The 14,975-nt window shown below is 49.8% G+C and overlaps 2 protein-coding genes across 3 annotated transcripts; one reads left to right on the top strand and one right to left on the bottom strand.

Moving 5' to 3' along the window:
- Positions 1 to 89: 89 nt before the first annotated feature.
- On the bottom strand, positions 90 to 8,171 carry PMEL (premelanosome protein). The gene is made up of 12 exons (XM_026500314.4): positions 8,044 to 8,171; positions 7,383 to 7,508; positions 5,241 to 5,351; positions 4,946 to 5,092; positions 4,119 to 4,253; positions 3,599 to 3,760; positions 2,630 to 3,334; positions 1,772 to 1,888; positions 1,455 to 1,539; positions 1,139 to 1,344; positions 948 to 1,035; positions 90 to 343 (listed from the first exon to the last, which is right to left on the bottom strand). The coding sequence occupies exons 2-12, from the start codon at positions 7,456 to 7,458 to the stop codon at positions 199 to 201; spliced, it is 1,977 nt and encodes a 658-aa protein (XP_026356099.1). The 5' UTR covers positions 7,459 to 7,508; positions 8,044 to 8,171; the 3' UTR covers positions 90 to 198.
- A 49-nt stretch (positions 8,172 to 8,220) lies between these two features.
- CDK2 (cyclin dependent kinase 2) lies at positions 8,221 to 13,902 on the top strand. Of its 2 annotated transcripts, XM_026500316.4 has the most exons (8): positions 8,221 to 8,578; positions 9,301 to 9,378; positions 9,487 to 9,607; positions 10,282 to 10,452; positions 10,941 to 11,042; positions 11,731 to 11,874; positions 12,178 to 12,381; positions 12,664 to 13,902. In XM_026500316.4, the coding sequence occupies exons 1-8, from the start codon at positions 8,463 to 8,465 to the stop codon at positions 12,766 to 12,768; spliced, it is 1,041 nt and encodes a 346-aa protein (XP_026356101.1). In that variant the 5' UTR covers positions 8,221 to 8,462; the 3' UTR covers positions 12,769 to 13,902. The 2 variants fall into 2 exon arrangements, with proteins under 2 accessions (XP_026356101.1, XP_026356102.1); XM_026500317.4 differs by lacking the exon at positions 11,731 to 11,874 and having other exon boundaries at positions 8,241 to 8,578.
- Positions 13,903 to 14,975: the final 1,073 nt, after the last annotated feature.

Below are 14,975 nucleotides of genomic sequence, written 5' to 3'. Positions count from 1 at the left end.
GGTATCTGTTAAGTAAATGGTACACCTCCTTCCCATGTGCCTCCCTCCATAAATGACGTAGATGCTCCTGGAAGCAAGAAAAAACCAGCACCAGTTCTGAGGGTTTATTTCAGGTAATGGTAGTCTCCAAGGGAAGACTGGAGAAAAGACAGGCATTGCTGTCCACCCTCAGCAAATCACAGCATCCCATGAGCGTACTCAGACCTGCTGCTGCCCACCGAGGAGGGGCCTGTTCTCACCGATGGGGCAAGAGCGGAAGACCCGGGGCAGACGCAGCCAGTGGGTGCTACCACGTGGCAGCTGCGGAAGGGGGAGAGTTGAGCCCTGCTTCAGAACTCTTCGCCTGAAATTGGGAGAAGGGAGAAACTGATTAGCAATGGACAAGGGAAACCTATTTGTGCTTCTCCAAAAAAGAGGCCCCAGGTTTACTTGACCTTGATCCTAACTCCCTCCCCTTCTCACCAACAAGATTCATCTTGTCTTGTTTTTGTGGTAACCTCTGTCCATTCCCCTCTCACCCTCCAAGCTTCCCTGCTTTGAGGACCTTGGCACTCCAGGCCTGGGGATCTGCCCTTCTCAAAGGTAGAGGACTCAGGTCACCCAGTTTCCTCCACTCTTGATATTACTAATAACAACAGTCATCAGTATCATCATTTATTGTACTTCTGCTTCAGAACTGGGTGCTTTACCCACATTATCTCTAATCCTGACAACAGCCCCCTAGGGTAGATACTAGTTTTCCTAATTATCAGAGCCTCAGAGACATTAAGCTACTTTCCCAAGGTCCCTCCAGCAAGACTGCAGCCCAGGCCTGTGTAACTTCCCAGTCTGGGCTCTTTCCTGGATACCGTGCCTCTTCAAAAGAAGTGGTGGTTCCTTCTCTTGAGGAAGAATGAGTAATGGTAATAAGGGATAAGGGGGTGTGAATTAGATGGTGGGGCCCTCACCTGTATATCAGAGATACAAGCACCATAGCCATCAACACCAGCAAGATGCCCACGAACAGGGGAGCCTGTCCAACACCTGCTTCTTGACCTGTGAGCAGAATCCCAGGCGCAGCTTGACTTAGGGTCTGCTCCCTGCCAGATAGCCTCTACCTATTTCCCCTCTTCATCCTAACTCTTGTCCAAGTACCTACCAGGCATTACAAGCTGGGTGCTGACCATTGCCAGACTGTTGGCATCAGCCAAAGACACATTGAGGCAGTAGGTCCCTGAGCCACCCTTCAGGGCTTGGTGCAAAACCAGCTGGCAGGCTGGGCTAGGCGGCACAGGCTGACATAGCCGCTGGGCAGGGGGCTGGCACCCTGGTGATGAGATGTCCATGCAGGCTTCCTTGGGCAGCCTGCAAGAGGTGTCAGCTTAGGTGAGGGCAACTGGGAAGGAACGCTAGACACCAGAGAGCAATGCAGCAGTCAACCCAAGAGTTCTCAGGACAACCAGTGGGATGCTCACCCGCCTTGGCAAGACACCGTCAGCTCAAAGGCATCCCCTTCACTGGATGGCACAGCCTGCAGGATCTCAGCACTCTCGATACCTCCTACAGAGGTGCAACAGTTTAGGTCTGGGATGCCTCACCACACCCCTCCAAAGGCCCACAGACAGGAAAACTTTAGGGCTGCTTCCCCAATCCCATCCCTGCCTTCCAAATAAAACCCGGATATTTGGATATTCTTGTCCCGGTGAGTAACTCCTTCCAAAGTATGCTTCCACCGGCCAGCCCTAAGCAGGACACACCTCCCTCCGCCAGCCCCGGAGCAGCCAAGACTCACGGACAATGTCCAGCGTGAGAGAAAAGGAGCCATATCGATACAGAACACAGTCCAGGGGGGTTTGTCGCTTTGCCAGGATTAAGGCAGCTGCGCCATCCAGCAGGGGGCCCTGGGAACCTGGCGGGAGAGGATTGAAGAGGCTGTCGAGACAGGTGACTTACCTGGAAGCAGAGGCCACACAGGCATTTTTCCAGGTGGAGCCAGAGCTGGTGGATCCAGGCTTGGAATCAGACAAGACCCGGAAAACCTCATTTTGTAGATAAGAAAACTAGAGCCCAGAAGGCAGAACGAGTACCCCAGAGTCACACAGTCAGGAGTAGAGTTGGAGTTTTAAGAAATCCCAAGTGTTTATCACCCCCTCACACCGTGCTGGGTCCGGGGCCAGACAAGACACAAGTTCACTCATCCCTATGCCACCATGTCATGCCTACCTTTTCACTGTTCCTACCACAATTTCAGGTTGACCTGCTTTGGCATAGGAATCCAGGGGTAGGAAATGTCTCAGAGAATCTGAGACAGAATATTACGCATTTATCCTTGTACGGACAACGAGATGCAAATATTGTGTAAATGACCCTGGTCTGTTCCCTGGCCTTCTCCTTAGGGAGTAGCTCTCCTCAGGGATGGAGAGGCAACAAGCTCTCGCTGCCTAGGGAAAGACCCTGGTTTCCTGAACTCCAGATCTATTGCATGTTATTAAGAGGGACTGGAGGGCCTAAAACTAGTGTAGGAGCTCTGACGGGACTCCATCGCTAAGCAAAGGGTTGGGTACTCTGGGGCCTGGGTAAGTCTTTTAGCTCTTTAGAACAGCGCCAAGTGCCCCACCTCAATGAAGCTCAGTCACACTGGCCGTCTCACCTGTAATACCTTCTGTGGGCACAAATGGGTTGGCGTCTGGACCCTCAGGCTCAGGCGTGCGTACCTCTCCCGCTGTGGGCTCCGCCGACTCTTTAGTTGTTACCTGTGCAACTGTGGTTCCGGAGGGCTCTGCAGTTGGCCCTTCAGGTGTTGTACCTGTGGTCTCTGCAAGTGCGGTACCTGTGACCGCTGAGGTTGGCACCTGCTCAGCTGTAGTACCTACGCCCTCCGTGGTCGGCACCTGTACAAGCGTCGTACCTGTGACCTCCGTGGTTGGCATCGGCACAGCTGGAGTTCCAGAGGGTTCTGCGGTTGGCACCTGACCAGGTGTAGTACTTACGACCTCTGCAGTAGGCGTTTGCCCGGCGGTGGTGCCGGGGGCCTCTGCCGTTGGCCCGTGCCCATCTGTGGTGACTGGAACTGGGGAGGAGCCACAGGAAGGGAGAGGAATGGCAGCCTGCAGCACCACCTGGGCAGTGATTGGGCCAGACTCCAGGTAAGTGTGGGTGACCACAAGTGCCCGAGAGATCAGGGTTCCAGTATGGTCTCCAAAGTCCCAGGTGTAGGAGAGGTCAGCCCCAGACAAGTAGCCACTGGGGTCATGGAGCCGGAGGGCAAAGGTCAGAGGATGATTTCTCAGGAAGTGCTTGTTCCCTCCATCCAAGGCCTGCAGCTGGGACACACTCACGGAGAAGGGCACCTGGTCTGGGATTGGAGCCAGAAAAGATGAGAACCAGACCTGGGCCAGCCTTTCACAGCCACACCCTCCGACTCAAGCTGACTGGCCCTTCACTGGCTCCAAGCCCCACATTCTTCTGCCCACGTCTTCCTGGCTCTGCCCCTTTAAGGTTACACGCCATGTCCCCTTTCCCTATTTCTTTTTCCCTTTTCCCCTCTCCCCTTTCCAGTCAGGCCAAGCCTCCCCATCTTCTGCCCTACAACTAGCCTTGCTCCTTCCTAAATCCTTACCAGTAATGGTGAAGGCTGAGCAGGAGTGAGCAAGGGGCACGTAGCTCTGGGACTCCCGGCGGTGGTAGACAGTCACTTCCATGGTATGTGTGCCCAGCATTGCCTTGCCTGTCACAATGCTCAGCCCCGACACTGGGCCCCCCAGAACTTGCCAGTATTGGCCTGAGGGTTTTGAAAAGAAAAGCAGGGGTGGGGGAGGTACTGATCAAAGGGAACTGAGGGGGAAAATGAGAGATGGCGCACCAGAGAAGGAAGGTCAAGTAATGTATTGAGTGTGGTTATTTCAGAGAATTCTTGGAAGGTTGTCCTATGGGGGTCAGGAAAGGAATCCTGATAAGGGGCTCCATGGGATAGTACAATAATTGAGGAAGGGCCCCCAGAAACAACTAGAGTAGAGAGATTTGGAGGGGGCTAGGTACTATGGAGGAAAAAGCCATGAAAATGAAAATTAGGGAAACTCACAGAGCGAAATGAAAGGGGATCAGGTAGGAAAAGGTGAATCCACGTATGGATGACTCACCCCAGGTCTTCCAGACATAAACAAAGCTTCTTGTCTGAGACCAAGGGCCAGAGGGGCAGGCGCTCCCATCAGGGAAGATGCAGACATCATCAGGTACCTGGGGATACACTGGCTGTCCTCCCCACACCTGGCTCCCTGAAAGGTAGATACAGAGTCACCCTCAAAACCTGGCATTCCTTTCTATACACCAAAACCTGTACCATGGTTCCAGAGAGGGGCTGTGGGGACACTCCTGAGCCACATAGAACCTTCCCTTTGTTATAACCCATTTGGGGTGGTAGCGGAAAGGATGGAAACTGCAATTAAAGATTCATATGCACTTAATGATAGACAGAGGAAAGAGATTGGAAGGTCACATATACCATAGAGTGGTTTGCTCTAGCTAGTGGGATAAAAATAAGAGCATCAGCTAACACTTAAGAGCCTCACCTTAGCCTAGGGCAGGCATTATGCTAAATTATTTATATATTATCACATTTTAATCCTTACAACAACCGTTCAAGGTAGGTATCCTTGTATCACCATTGTACAGGTAAGGGAATGGAAGCACAGAACAGTTAAGTAACTTGCCCAAGGTACCATATTTAATAAATTTAAATCCATGTCTGTCTAAACTCTAGGGCCACTGGGCCTTCTGTCCCCGATTTTGCATACTGTATTTTTTTTCTTTCTCTGTTTTTAATTTTTTTCTACAATGACTATTACAGAATATGTATATAATTTATTGGAAAAAAAAGTAGAGGGGAAGGGGGCACTCCTTGAGCTCACTTGGGACACCAGGGAATCTGAGCCCTTGGAATAAGGGCCTGGAGTAGAGAGGTACTCACCATTGATGATGGTGTTGTTGGCCCAGACAACCTGCCCATCTGGCAGCACCTTTTGGCTTTCGGGGAAGTGCAGGGCAATAGAGAAGGAGGCATTTGCCCCAACCAGTGTAGGCCCATCATTACTGACCTTCAAGGACACCTGGCCACCTGGGAAGGACTAGTTGCATTAGCTGGGACTCCTTGGTTTTTTCCTCCCCTTATACCTTTCCCCTTCCTATCTTCCCAAGCTACATTCAACCCAGATCTTGCTCCTCTCCGCACCCCATGCCCTCCCTGGAAATTGCCAAGTTCCCACCTCTCCAGCAGTCAGGCGCCTGGATATCTGTCCACTCTGGATACAGCTGCCTGTTCCAGGCTTTAGTTGTGAGCTGCCTTGGGACACCAAGCCAGTCCTGGTCTCTGGATCCTAAAAAAAAGGTACCATGAAGGCCCTAGGATCAGCCCTCAGTCCCTTGTCGGGATAACCCTATTCTATGTCACCCCACTCACTTTCACATTCAAAGTACATTTTAACTGAACATAATAATAAAACGTGGGGGGGGAGTACATTTTAATTTACTGAATAACCACCATGTTCCAGGCACTGGGCTAGGTCCAAAGGACTTAAGAAATGAATAAGACATGGCCCTGAAGGGATTCAAGACACATCCATAAATTACAATAATTCAAGGCACTGTTTCATATGAGCCATAACAGACCTGCACAAAGTGCAACAAAATGACAGACAGCAAGAGATACGCTCCACTCTGGCACGCTGGGAAAGACCATTGGAGAGAGGAGTTGGCCTGTGGGATAGAGCACTCTGGGCAGAAGGACCAACATGAGCAGAGGCATGAGGCGTGGGAGCATGAGGCGTGATAGGGACTACCAGTGCGGCTGGCGTGCACCGCAAGAGATGAGGCCAAGAAGACAAGTGAAGGCCCTGAGCGCCAGGCAAAAGTTGCCCTTTATTCTGTAGGCAAGGCCACGGCAGGAGACTGTGTTTGTGTCACTGAGATATAATTCACGTACCGTAAGATTCACCCTTCAGAAGCTTTTTGCGTGTGGCCAGATCCGTGTTTTAGAAGGACCACTACGGCAAGCAGTGTACAGGACGGATGAGAGGCAGGCAGAGGTGGGGAGTGGGGACCAAGCAGACAAAATTATTATAACTGACCAAGAGAGAGGTCTGAGAAAAAGGGGTGTGATGGATCTGCATATATGCCTTACCCAGGTACAGCAACTATCAACATTTTGCCACATTTGCTTTATCTATCCTTTTGTTGTTGTTGTTTGTTTATTTGCTGGCTAAAGTATTTAGAAGGAAATCCCAGACATCTTGTTATTTTAACCCTACAATTTCAGTACGTATCCATAAAAAATATGAACATCGTCTTGAATAAGCACAATGTCATTTCACACTGGACAAAATTATCAAACCCAATTCATATAAAATTTCATGAACATCTAAAAATGTCTTCTTATGATTTAAAAAATCAGTATCCAAAAAGTAAGCACAATCTTTTAAGAGGATCAGGTGGACAAGTATGAACAGAATGTTTCCAGAATACATTAAGGAAATAGTAAAAGAAAAGACTTGAAACTGCAGCACAACAAGGGGAAGTCAGATCAAGGAGACTTCCTAGAAGTCTGCAAGACCAGGGATCTAGAGAGAGAGGGGAGATTGGGATATGATATCTATATCTTAGCACAGGAGTAACTATCTTCGCTCCATTTCTAATGTGTACCGGAAACCTAGCTGAGTCTGCTGGGGATGGGGGTGGGGGTCCAGAATCATCTCACTGAGCATCCCACCACCAGAGCAAGAGAATCATAAGATACCCCATTCTTTCTTCACTCCCAACCCTCCCTCCCTCAGAGCAGCACGGGACATTCCAGACCCTCTCACCACCCCCACCCCCACTCCTTGCTCCTGTCACGAGGCCCCAATCCCCCAGAGCCCTTTCATGTGATGCTCAGCTGAGACCCCTCTGCCTGTCTCTTCCAGCCCCAGAACAAAAGCCTGAGCTGTGCTCACCCATCCCCATCTAAAGAGGGGAGGTGGTACCTCCTTACCTTTTCTATCCAATACCACATTCTCCTACTTAAATACCACTCCTCACTTAAAATACCCTATCTCAAGTGCCTGAGTCATTCCCTAAGTCTTCCACTTATTTCCCTTTTGAAGGCCCTGCTCCAGCTCATTACCCAGGGAGCCTCAGAATTAAGGTCACAAAGACCCACTATCCTTTTGCCCTTCCAAGCAGATGGGATTATTTTCAAGCTCAGTCCCAAATCTCCACCTAGGGAGGGAGCTCAGATACCCATGTCCTCACTAAATCAAATGGGTAGGAGAAGCCTGAAACATTGCTGGTATCTCCCATGAGGAGGGGAAAAACCAGAGCAGGTGTGCAACCCCAAATTCACACTTGTTCATGTCCACACACCCCACACTCACCTTTTGTGGCCCCCACAGCCAGAAGAACACCCATCACAGCCACATGGAGAAGGGATTTTCTCAGCACCAGATTCATCTTGTTCTTTCTTCCAGCAACCAAAGGCGCTGGGGGACTGGGGCAAGCCCCTATATAGGAGAGGGGTGCTCATTTGCATAGCCCTTCCCCCTCTCCCTCCAGGACAGGCTTGGGAGGGGCAGGAGGACTGGAGAAAGGCAGAACTGACAAGGGATCCTGGTCCCTGGACATCCCGCTACTCAATGACAGTTTCTGGTTTCACTGGGTCACTCCCTTCTTGACTGGGAAATGATGGATTGAAGGTCAGCTAACATGTACCAGACACATACAATTCATCATAGGCTAGTGAATCAATCTGTTTTTTAAGTCAAATAGGGAAACCTCTCAAAGAGACAGAGACCCTACATCCCAAAACAGAGACATAGTATAGAATAGGCAGAGAGGCGGGATGAATATCTTCGAGGCCCAGGAAACCCATACAATGAGTTTCACGAGCTTCCTAGCTTCCCAGTTTCCTGCTTTTCTAACGAGGCTTCCTAGGCCACGTAGAATTTAATCTTAGAGCGAGACACATTTTCCCTAGGGTTGGTGAAACGGCGAATCAGGTAATCCCTACAGATTCAGGACACAGGTAAGAAACTCAACTTCAAATCAGGTCCTTGGAAAAAGACATTTAGCTTCCCCACCAAGACAGAAACTTGGGTTAAGGATCCCCAGAACTAAACTTGCGCGAGGTGGGGTCATTCGCGGCAGCTACGGCGCTGGGCTCGCCCCCCCCGCTCTGACGTTGACCAATAGGACGGGTTGGGGGCGGAGCTAGGGAAACGCGGGAAGGAGGGGCGGGGCCTCCGGTGGCGGTAGGGAACTGGAGGGGAGGCGGCAACATTGTTTCAAGTTGGACAAATTGACAAGAGCGAGAGATACACTCCGTTCCATCTCGACCTGGGGCCGCAGAGCTGGGCCCTGTTTCCCCCTCCTCCACCCCCTGAGAGCCGGGGCCCGCCTTTTGCAGGGTTCCCAGGCCCCCGCTCCAGGGCCGGGCTGACCCGACTCGCTAGCGCTTCATGGAGAACTTCCAAAAAGTGGAAAAGATCGGAGAGGGCACGTACGGAGTTGTGTACAAAGCCAAAAACAAGGTGACGGGAGAAGTGGTGGCGCTTAAAAAAATCCGCCTGGACACGTGAGTGGCCTCTGTACCCTGGACTCCTCTAAACTCGGGAGCTCCTTGAGTGCCCCCCGCCCCCACCCCAACAGGCGGGTAGCCGTCCAAGGACCGGAAGGTAGCAGGGAGGGACTTCTGAAGTGGAGAGGTGGGTTGGAGGACTGTGAAGGGTTTCCCTGGAAAGTATAGGGCACTGTAGAATCTACGGGAAACTTCCCCCCAAAGCCGAGTGATGCCCCCAAATGTGCAGCCAGAAAGACTCAGGAAGAGGAAGGAGGCCTCTGAGATGGGGGTCCAGGACTCCCCGTGGAGTTGGGTTTTGTGGGAACCGATGAAGAGCACCTTTCTGAATGAAGAGCCCTCCTCACTGGCCCAACCCCACCCTCATCTTAGAATTCTCTACCTCTTTCAAAAGAATGGCAGTTGAACCTCACTGGCCCCTCTAGGGAGGCTGGGTTTTGATACTCCTATTTTTTCCCTCTGTTATCTTCTCTCTTCTTCACCTCCACCAGAAGGCTTTACTTACCTACCCCTGGGAAGGAAGAAATAATGACCTTAATGTATCCAAAAAACATTCCCTGTCCACCCGTGAATTAACTCCTACAGCACCTTTTCTCATTTCTCACTTTCCTAGGGGATGCTGGGGTGGTGTCTCCCTGGGAGGAAAGGAATGACCCGGGCTGGGGGGAAAGGAGGATTTGTAACCACATTCCTATCTCTGCTTTCTCAACCTCTCCAAGTGAGACGGAGGGTGTACCCAGTACTGCTATACGAGAGATCTCTCTGCTTAAGGAGCTTAACCACCCTAACATTGTCAAGTAAGTATGTATCTGGGAGGTGTTCTGACAGTAAAGGAGGATGTGTTCTGTCTGTGTAGCCAGGGTATTATTCTTCCTCACCTCCATTCCCGGACCTCCCTTCCTTAGGCTGCTGGATGTCATCCACACAGAAAACAAACTGTACCTGGTTTTTGAGTTTCTGCATCAGGATCTGAAGAAATTTATGGATGCCTCTGCTTTGACTGGCATTCCTCTTCCCCTCATCAAGGTAATCCTTCTCATCAACTCCTGCCCAACATGGGCAAATTTCGGGGGGACTAAAGGCAGGCAAATCAGACTGAGTGATGATTTGTGATCTTGGCTTCCTTCCCAGACTTCATCCCCCTACACACACACACACACACACACACACACACACACACACGCCTTTCTTTTGTGGCTCTTTCACTGCTCATTATACTTATTAACCCCTGGGCTGGGCAGGAGAATCAAAGAAGTTGAAACTCTAGTGAGTCAACTTTGTAGCGCAGGTGGAAAGTCAGATGAAACTCGGATTTGAGGGCACTTGGCAGATTCCTCCAAGAAGCCCTTCTACCTGTTTGGTGGGAGAAATAGCCAGTGAGTGTCTGTTGTCTGTTTTACGGCTGGGTTCTTTACTCCCTGAGCTACTTTCGATCCACCAACAAACTTTTATTCAGTGCACATTTATTGAGCACCTTCAGTGTGCTAGGCACAGGATATGGAAGAGAGATGCCAAACTGAATAAGACCTGGTCCATGTCTTCACTGGAAAGGCCTCTCACTCCAATGGGAGATATAGCTTATAAACGTGTAATTATAATCTAATACAGTAAAAGGCTGTAGTAGAGCTTTGCAGTCAGAGAGTAGACCCTAATAGCTCACTGTGGTAGGGAAACAAAGTCCTCTCTCTCTCCTTTGTCAGAGCTATCTGTTCCAGCTGCTCCAGGGCCTAGCCTTCTGCCATTCGCATCGGGTTCTGCACCGAGACCTCAAACCTCAGAATCTGCTTATCAACGCAGAGGGGGCCATCAAGCTAGCAGACTTTGGACTAGCCAGAGCCTTTGGAGTCCCTGTTCGTACTTACACCCATGAGGTGAGACCCTCTCTGCCTTTCTTCTCTGAACTTCCTGGGAGGTGTTAATAAGGACATTCACAAAATTACTAAACCTATCTGGCCAGCAGTTTCTCTCTCACTAGATGGAAAGTATCTTTGGCACCCCAAGAGGTTTTAGAGTATGCACCGTGTTCATATTGTGGGGCTAACTGGGCTTTGATAGATACCAAGCCAGGAGAGCTGGATGGCACACCATTAAAATTATGACCACTTGTCTGAGGTTTTCCAGGAAGGTTGCAAATTGTGGGTTCAGAAAATATGGTCCTCAGAGTCACGGGCGAGGCTAACTCTGGTCTAAGAAGTTTATGTAGTCATTTTACTGAGGGAAGTCAGAAATATGGGAAAGATGGAGGGAGAGAAGCTGCTTGTTAAGAGGCTGAGAGTTAGCAGAGTAACACTGAGGAGCTGAGATGTGGGAATCACCATGCCCCATGCACCACCCCTCCCCTTCCTCCTCTTGTCCCCAGGTGGTGACCCTGTGGTACCGAGCACCTGAAATCCTTCTGGGCTGCAAGTACTACTCCACAGCTGTAGATATCTGGAGCCTGGGCTGCATCTTTGCTGAGATGGTACGGAGGCAAGCCCGGGTTCCACCCAGCTCACTCCTCCCCACATTCAAGAACAACAGAACTGTTTCTTTGCCTAGACCTGTGGCCCTTCTATTATCATAGGATTTTTTTTTTTTCTCTAGAGTAGCACCAAGATGGGTAGGGGGGGGGAAGGATAGGACTGTCGTCCCTGATGTCAACCACAATGTTAGTATAGCCTCAAATGGACTTAGCACTCAATATACATCTCCTATCCCCAACTTGAGCTAAATCATTCCTGCAGCTGTTTTAGCTTTAGTTTGCATATATTTGGGAGAATGAGTACCTACCATTCAGTGCCTCCTTCCTTTGGCCTGTAGACCTTACTGTAGGGTTCCAGGAATATGGTGAAACCAACTGTATTCACCTTATCCCTACCTTTTATTTAAACTGCAGACTTAAATCATGTCTCCCTCAACTTCTGGCTTTTCAGAATGAAGGATCCCTGAGGCGCAGCCTTTCATGGGAGCTCTCATCCCCTTTAATGTAACAGTGGAGTGGGCTGCATTTTCAAATCAAATCAGCAATTTGTTTTATGGTCCTTTATCTGGGTTGTAACTGGGGGCTTAGAGACCATTAGCCTGTATATAAAATGTGCATTTATCCCCCAGTACATTACCTTACAATTGCCCATATTCCTCTCTCAATTCATCAAAAAATATTTGTTAAGCACCTAGTGTGTACCCAGCACCATGCTAGGTGCTGTGGGGAACACAGAAGAAATGGAAGACACAGTCTCTGCCCGCTGTGCTCCTATCTAGAAGTGGCTGCATCACAAGGAGGGGGGATGACCGCAGTGTCTACCCCACACCCCGTGAGTGGCTTGGGATCCCTTTGCTACATGTCAGTGGCACCCCAGACATTCACCCCCTCCCAGCCCCACCCAGCCTTGGGGATCTGCAAAGGCATGGTTGGGGGAAGGAAGGAGGGGGCGAGGAGACAGATGAAGGGACTTCATTGTCTCAAGCTCTGTGTGACTGACCCCATGAAAGGCCCTGGGGAGGGAGTCATGGGGCCCTGCTGACCTTCCACTGCCTGTGGGAACCTCCATTGCACAGGGAGCAGCTTTCACTGACGTCAGTGTGGGTCTTGGCCTTTTCTCTTTCCTCATTTTCAGGTGACCCGCCGGGCCCTATTCCCTGGAGATTCTGAAATCGACCAACTTTTCCGGATCTTTCGGACTCTGGGGACCCCAGATGAAGTGGTTTGGCCAGGAGTTACTTCTATGCCTGATTATAAGCCAAGTTTCCCCAAGTGGGCCCGGCAAGATTTTAGTAAAGTTGTTCCTCCCTTGGATGAAGATGGACGGAGCTTGCTATCGGTGAGAGTTGGGGATGAGCACCCATTTCCTCTCATTTACTCCCCCAGGGCGGGTTTTTTCCAGGATGGATGAAGGATGAGACCCTGGACCCTGGGTCTTGGCATTTCCCTAGCCCCTGCTTCTCTTTCTTCCTGTTGGCACACCCGTTCAAATTTCGGGAGGAGGCAGTTGGGAACTCTGCCTTGGGTAAAAGGAATTCTGGTTTCCTGATTTCTTGGAAAACCTGCTGCCCACTCAGTCCACTGTCATATCACTGAAGTCAGCATACATCTCTCCCTCCAGCAAATGCTGCACTACGACCCCAACAAGCGGATTTCGGCAAAGGCAGCTCTGGCTCACCCTTTCTTCCAGGATGTGACCAAGCCAGTACCCCACCTTCGACTCTGATGTCCTTCCCCCAGCCTCTACCCCAAGTCTCACCCTCTCCCCCAGCAGGGACCTGATTTGGCTTGGCCCTGGGCTCTTTGCCCTCTGATCTTGTCTGGCTGCCTTAACACCCAGCTTCCCTCCTAGCCAGCCAACTCTGGGGGTATAAGGGGAGAAGGGGGAAATAGGTGAAAGTGAAAGGAAGCTTCAGTATTAGATGCACTTAAGTCCCTCCACCACCCTCTCCCCCTCCTCTTAGTCATTGCTGAGGAGGGCTGGTATTTAAAAAAAAAAAAAAAACTGACTCTTTCTCTGCCCACCGCAAACCCCCCCCCCCCCCCGCCCTGACATAGGGTTCGCCATCCCAATCTCTGAAAGCCCTGAAATTATTATTTCCTGCGTTTGGGATGACAGGCTTCCACAGCACTGTGTTTGTAAGGCCAACTGATAGCAGACGACCTAAGTTGGAACTTTTGAAAACCAAGCAAAACAAAAACATAAGGAGGGGCCTGTTTTAAAGAATTAGGTTAAAAAATAGACCAACCAGTTTACACCCTAGTTTTAGTGTTTCATCTCACGTAACAGTCTAGGAAACTCAAGACTCCCAGTCCTGATGGGACTGCAGTAGAAATGATGGCCCCTAGTTCCCTTATCTGTCCCTCCTATGGTCAAGAGCTGCCTGGGAAGCTCTAGGACAGGGATTGTGCTTCACCATAGCCTTATGAGGCAAGGAAAAGTTGTCTGAATGTTTCTCTTCCTTTTAAGATTCTTAGTTCTTCATGTCCCAGGTCCCATCTTCCTCTGAAGGCCACCCCATAGGAGTGGAAGTTAGGGTTTAGACATCATTTTGAGAACGCTGACACTTCTTTAGGGCTGTGACTGAGTGAGGGCATTGGGAAAATTTTTTTCTTTAAAAGAAGGATGAACAATTATATTTATATTTCATTCAGGTTATAATGGTTTTTTTAAGTGGGAATGGGTGGGTTTGTTGCCACGCGCACCTTGGGGTTTTGTAATGCGAATGTTTAAAAAAGAGTATTTTTTTCTTTTTATGATTTTTGTCTCTCTTCTCCCACCTCTTGTCTTTAAGTGTTCTTGCTATTAACATTATTTGTAATTTAGTTTGTAATTCATTAAAAACAAAAGTTCCTAGTTTTATAGTTCATCTCTTTCCTCCTTTACTTACATATTTATTTACTGAAAGAATGATGTGAGAGAGAGAATATGAATGTGTGTATGTGATAGTGGGTTTCAGAGCTCCCCTTTTCCTAATCTGTCTGTGCAGGGCTACCCACTTCACCCCAGTTCGGACTCTTTTATGTAATTGGGATAGTGCCGAAAGTGGGCAAAATGAGAATTGTTGCCCCCATTTTACTGTTAGGGAAACGGAAACCTACTTCCCTTTCCCCACTAACTTGAATCATCCCCTGCACACACACATACACACGCATACCACAAACATATACATACAAGGTGGCAGTTCCAGAACTTCAGAGACTTAGGAGGGACTTAGGAGCCGCAATGTGGATGGAAGTGGGCTCCGTGGAAATTCGCCTTGACACTGAATTTCCCAGTACGCTCGTCGTTTTTCTTTTTTTGTTGCACATCACAGTTTTCTAAAGATACTTTAATCACATTTACATACAACTCAGAATGTATCAGTTGTCTGTATGAAAAGTTATTATGGAGGGGGCTAAAGTCTCCCCAAGCTACCACTTCTTGGAGTTGCCTCCGTCTCAACCCCGCCAAAAAAACGTCTCAGACCGCCGGCGCCGGCCACCCCAAAAATTCCTGTCTTCTGGGGCCCCACGAAAAGGAGGCCGCATCGACGTAAGTGTCACCTAAATTCCCAGGCTCCGGGTCCTTAGGCGAGACGTTTCTCTTTACGCCGCCAATTTGTCATAGAGGGCGGGGCGCCAGGGTCGGCCCCCGCCAAACCCGGGGGGAGGGGCGAAGGTCAGCAGCGGCCTTCCTAAGGCTTCTTTCAACCCCGCCTTGCCTGCCATTCAAGTTCCGAATCTTCCCAGTACTGGTTAAAGCTTCACTTTGACCCGCCTCCATCACTCACCTGATTAGATGTTTATGAGTCAAAAGAGGGGGTCATGAGGGTGTCGCGCTATTATTGGTTGACATGTACGCCTGTCAGCAGTGCACCGCCCCCTGTCTCAGAAAGCTCTCTCTTTAATGGCTCCTCACTGCGTCCATCTTCAGAGTTTCCCTCTCGACAT

The sequence above is a fragment of the Ursus arctos genome, unplaced genomic scaffold (assembly GCF_023065955.2).
Source record: "Ursus arctos isolate Adak ecotype North America unplaced genomic scaffold, UrsArc2.0 scaffold_21, whole genome shotgun sequence".
Taxonomy (NCBI): domain Eukaryota; kingdom Metazoa; phylum Chordata; class Mammalia; order Carnivora; family Ursidae; genus Ursus; species Ursus arctos.
The sequence above is the reverse complement of the archived record's forward strand: the minus strand, read 5'-3'. Positions and strand labels throughout refer to the sequence as shown.

Coding starts and splice junctions, on each gene's coding strand:
- CDK2 (XM_026500316.4), top strand. CDS start 8,463: ATGGAGAACTTCCAAAAAGTGGAAAAGATCGGAGAGGGCACGTACGGA. Junction 9,608..10,281: donor TTCCTCTTCCCCTCATCAAG/GTAATCCTTCTC, acceptor CTCCTTTGTCAG/AGCTATCTGTTCCAGCTGCT. Junction 10,453..10,940: donor TTCGTACTTACACCCATGAG/GTGAGACCCTCT, acceptor TCTTGTCCCCAG/GTGGTGACCCTGTGGTACCG.
- PMEL (XM_026500314.4), bottom strand. CDS start 7,458: ATGAATCTGGTGCTGAGAAAATCCCTTCTCCATGTGGCTGTGATGGGT. Junction 1,540..1,771: donor TCTCACGCTGGACATTGTCC/GTGAGTCTTGGC, acceptor GCACCTCTGTAG/GAGGTATCGAGAGTGCTGAG. Junction 344..947: donor CTTGTATCTCTGATATACAG/GTGAGGGCCCCA, acceptor TCCCAATTTCAG/GCGAAGAGTTCTGAAGCAGG.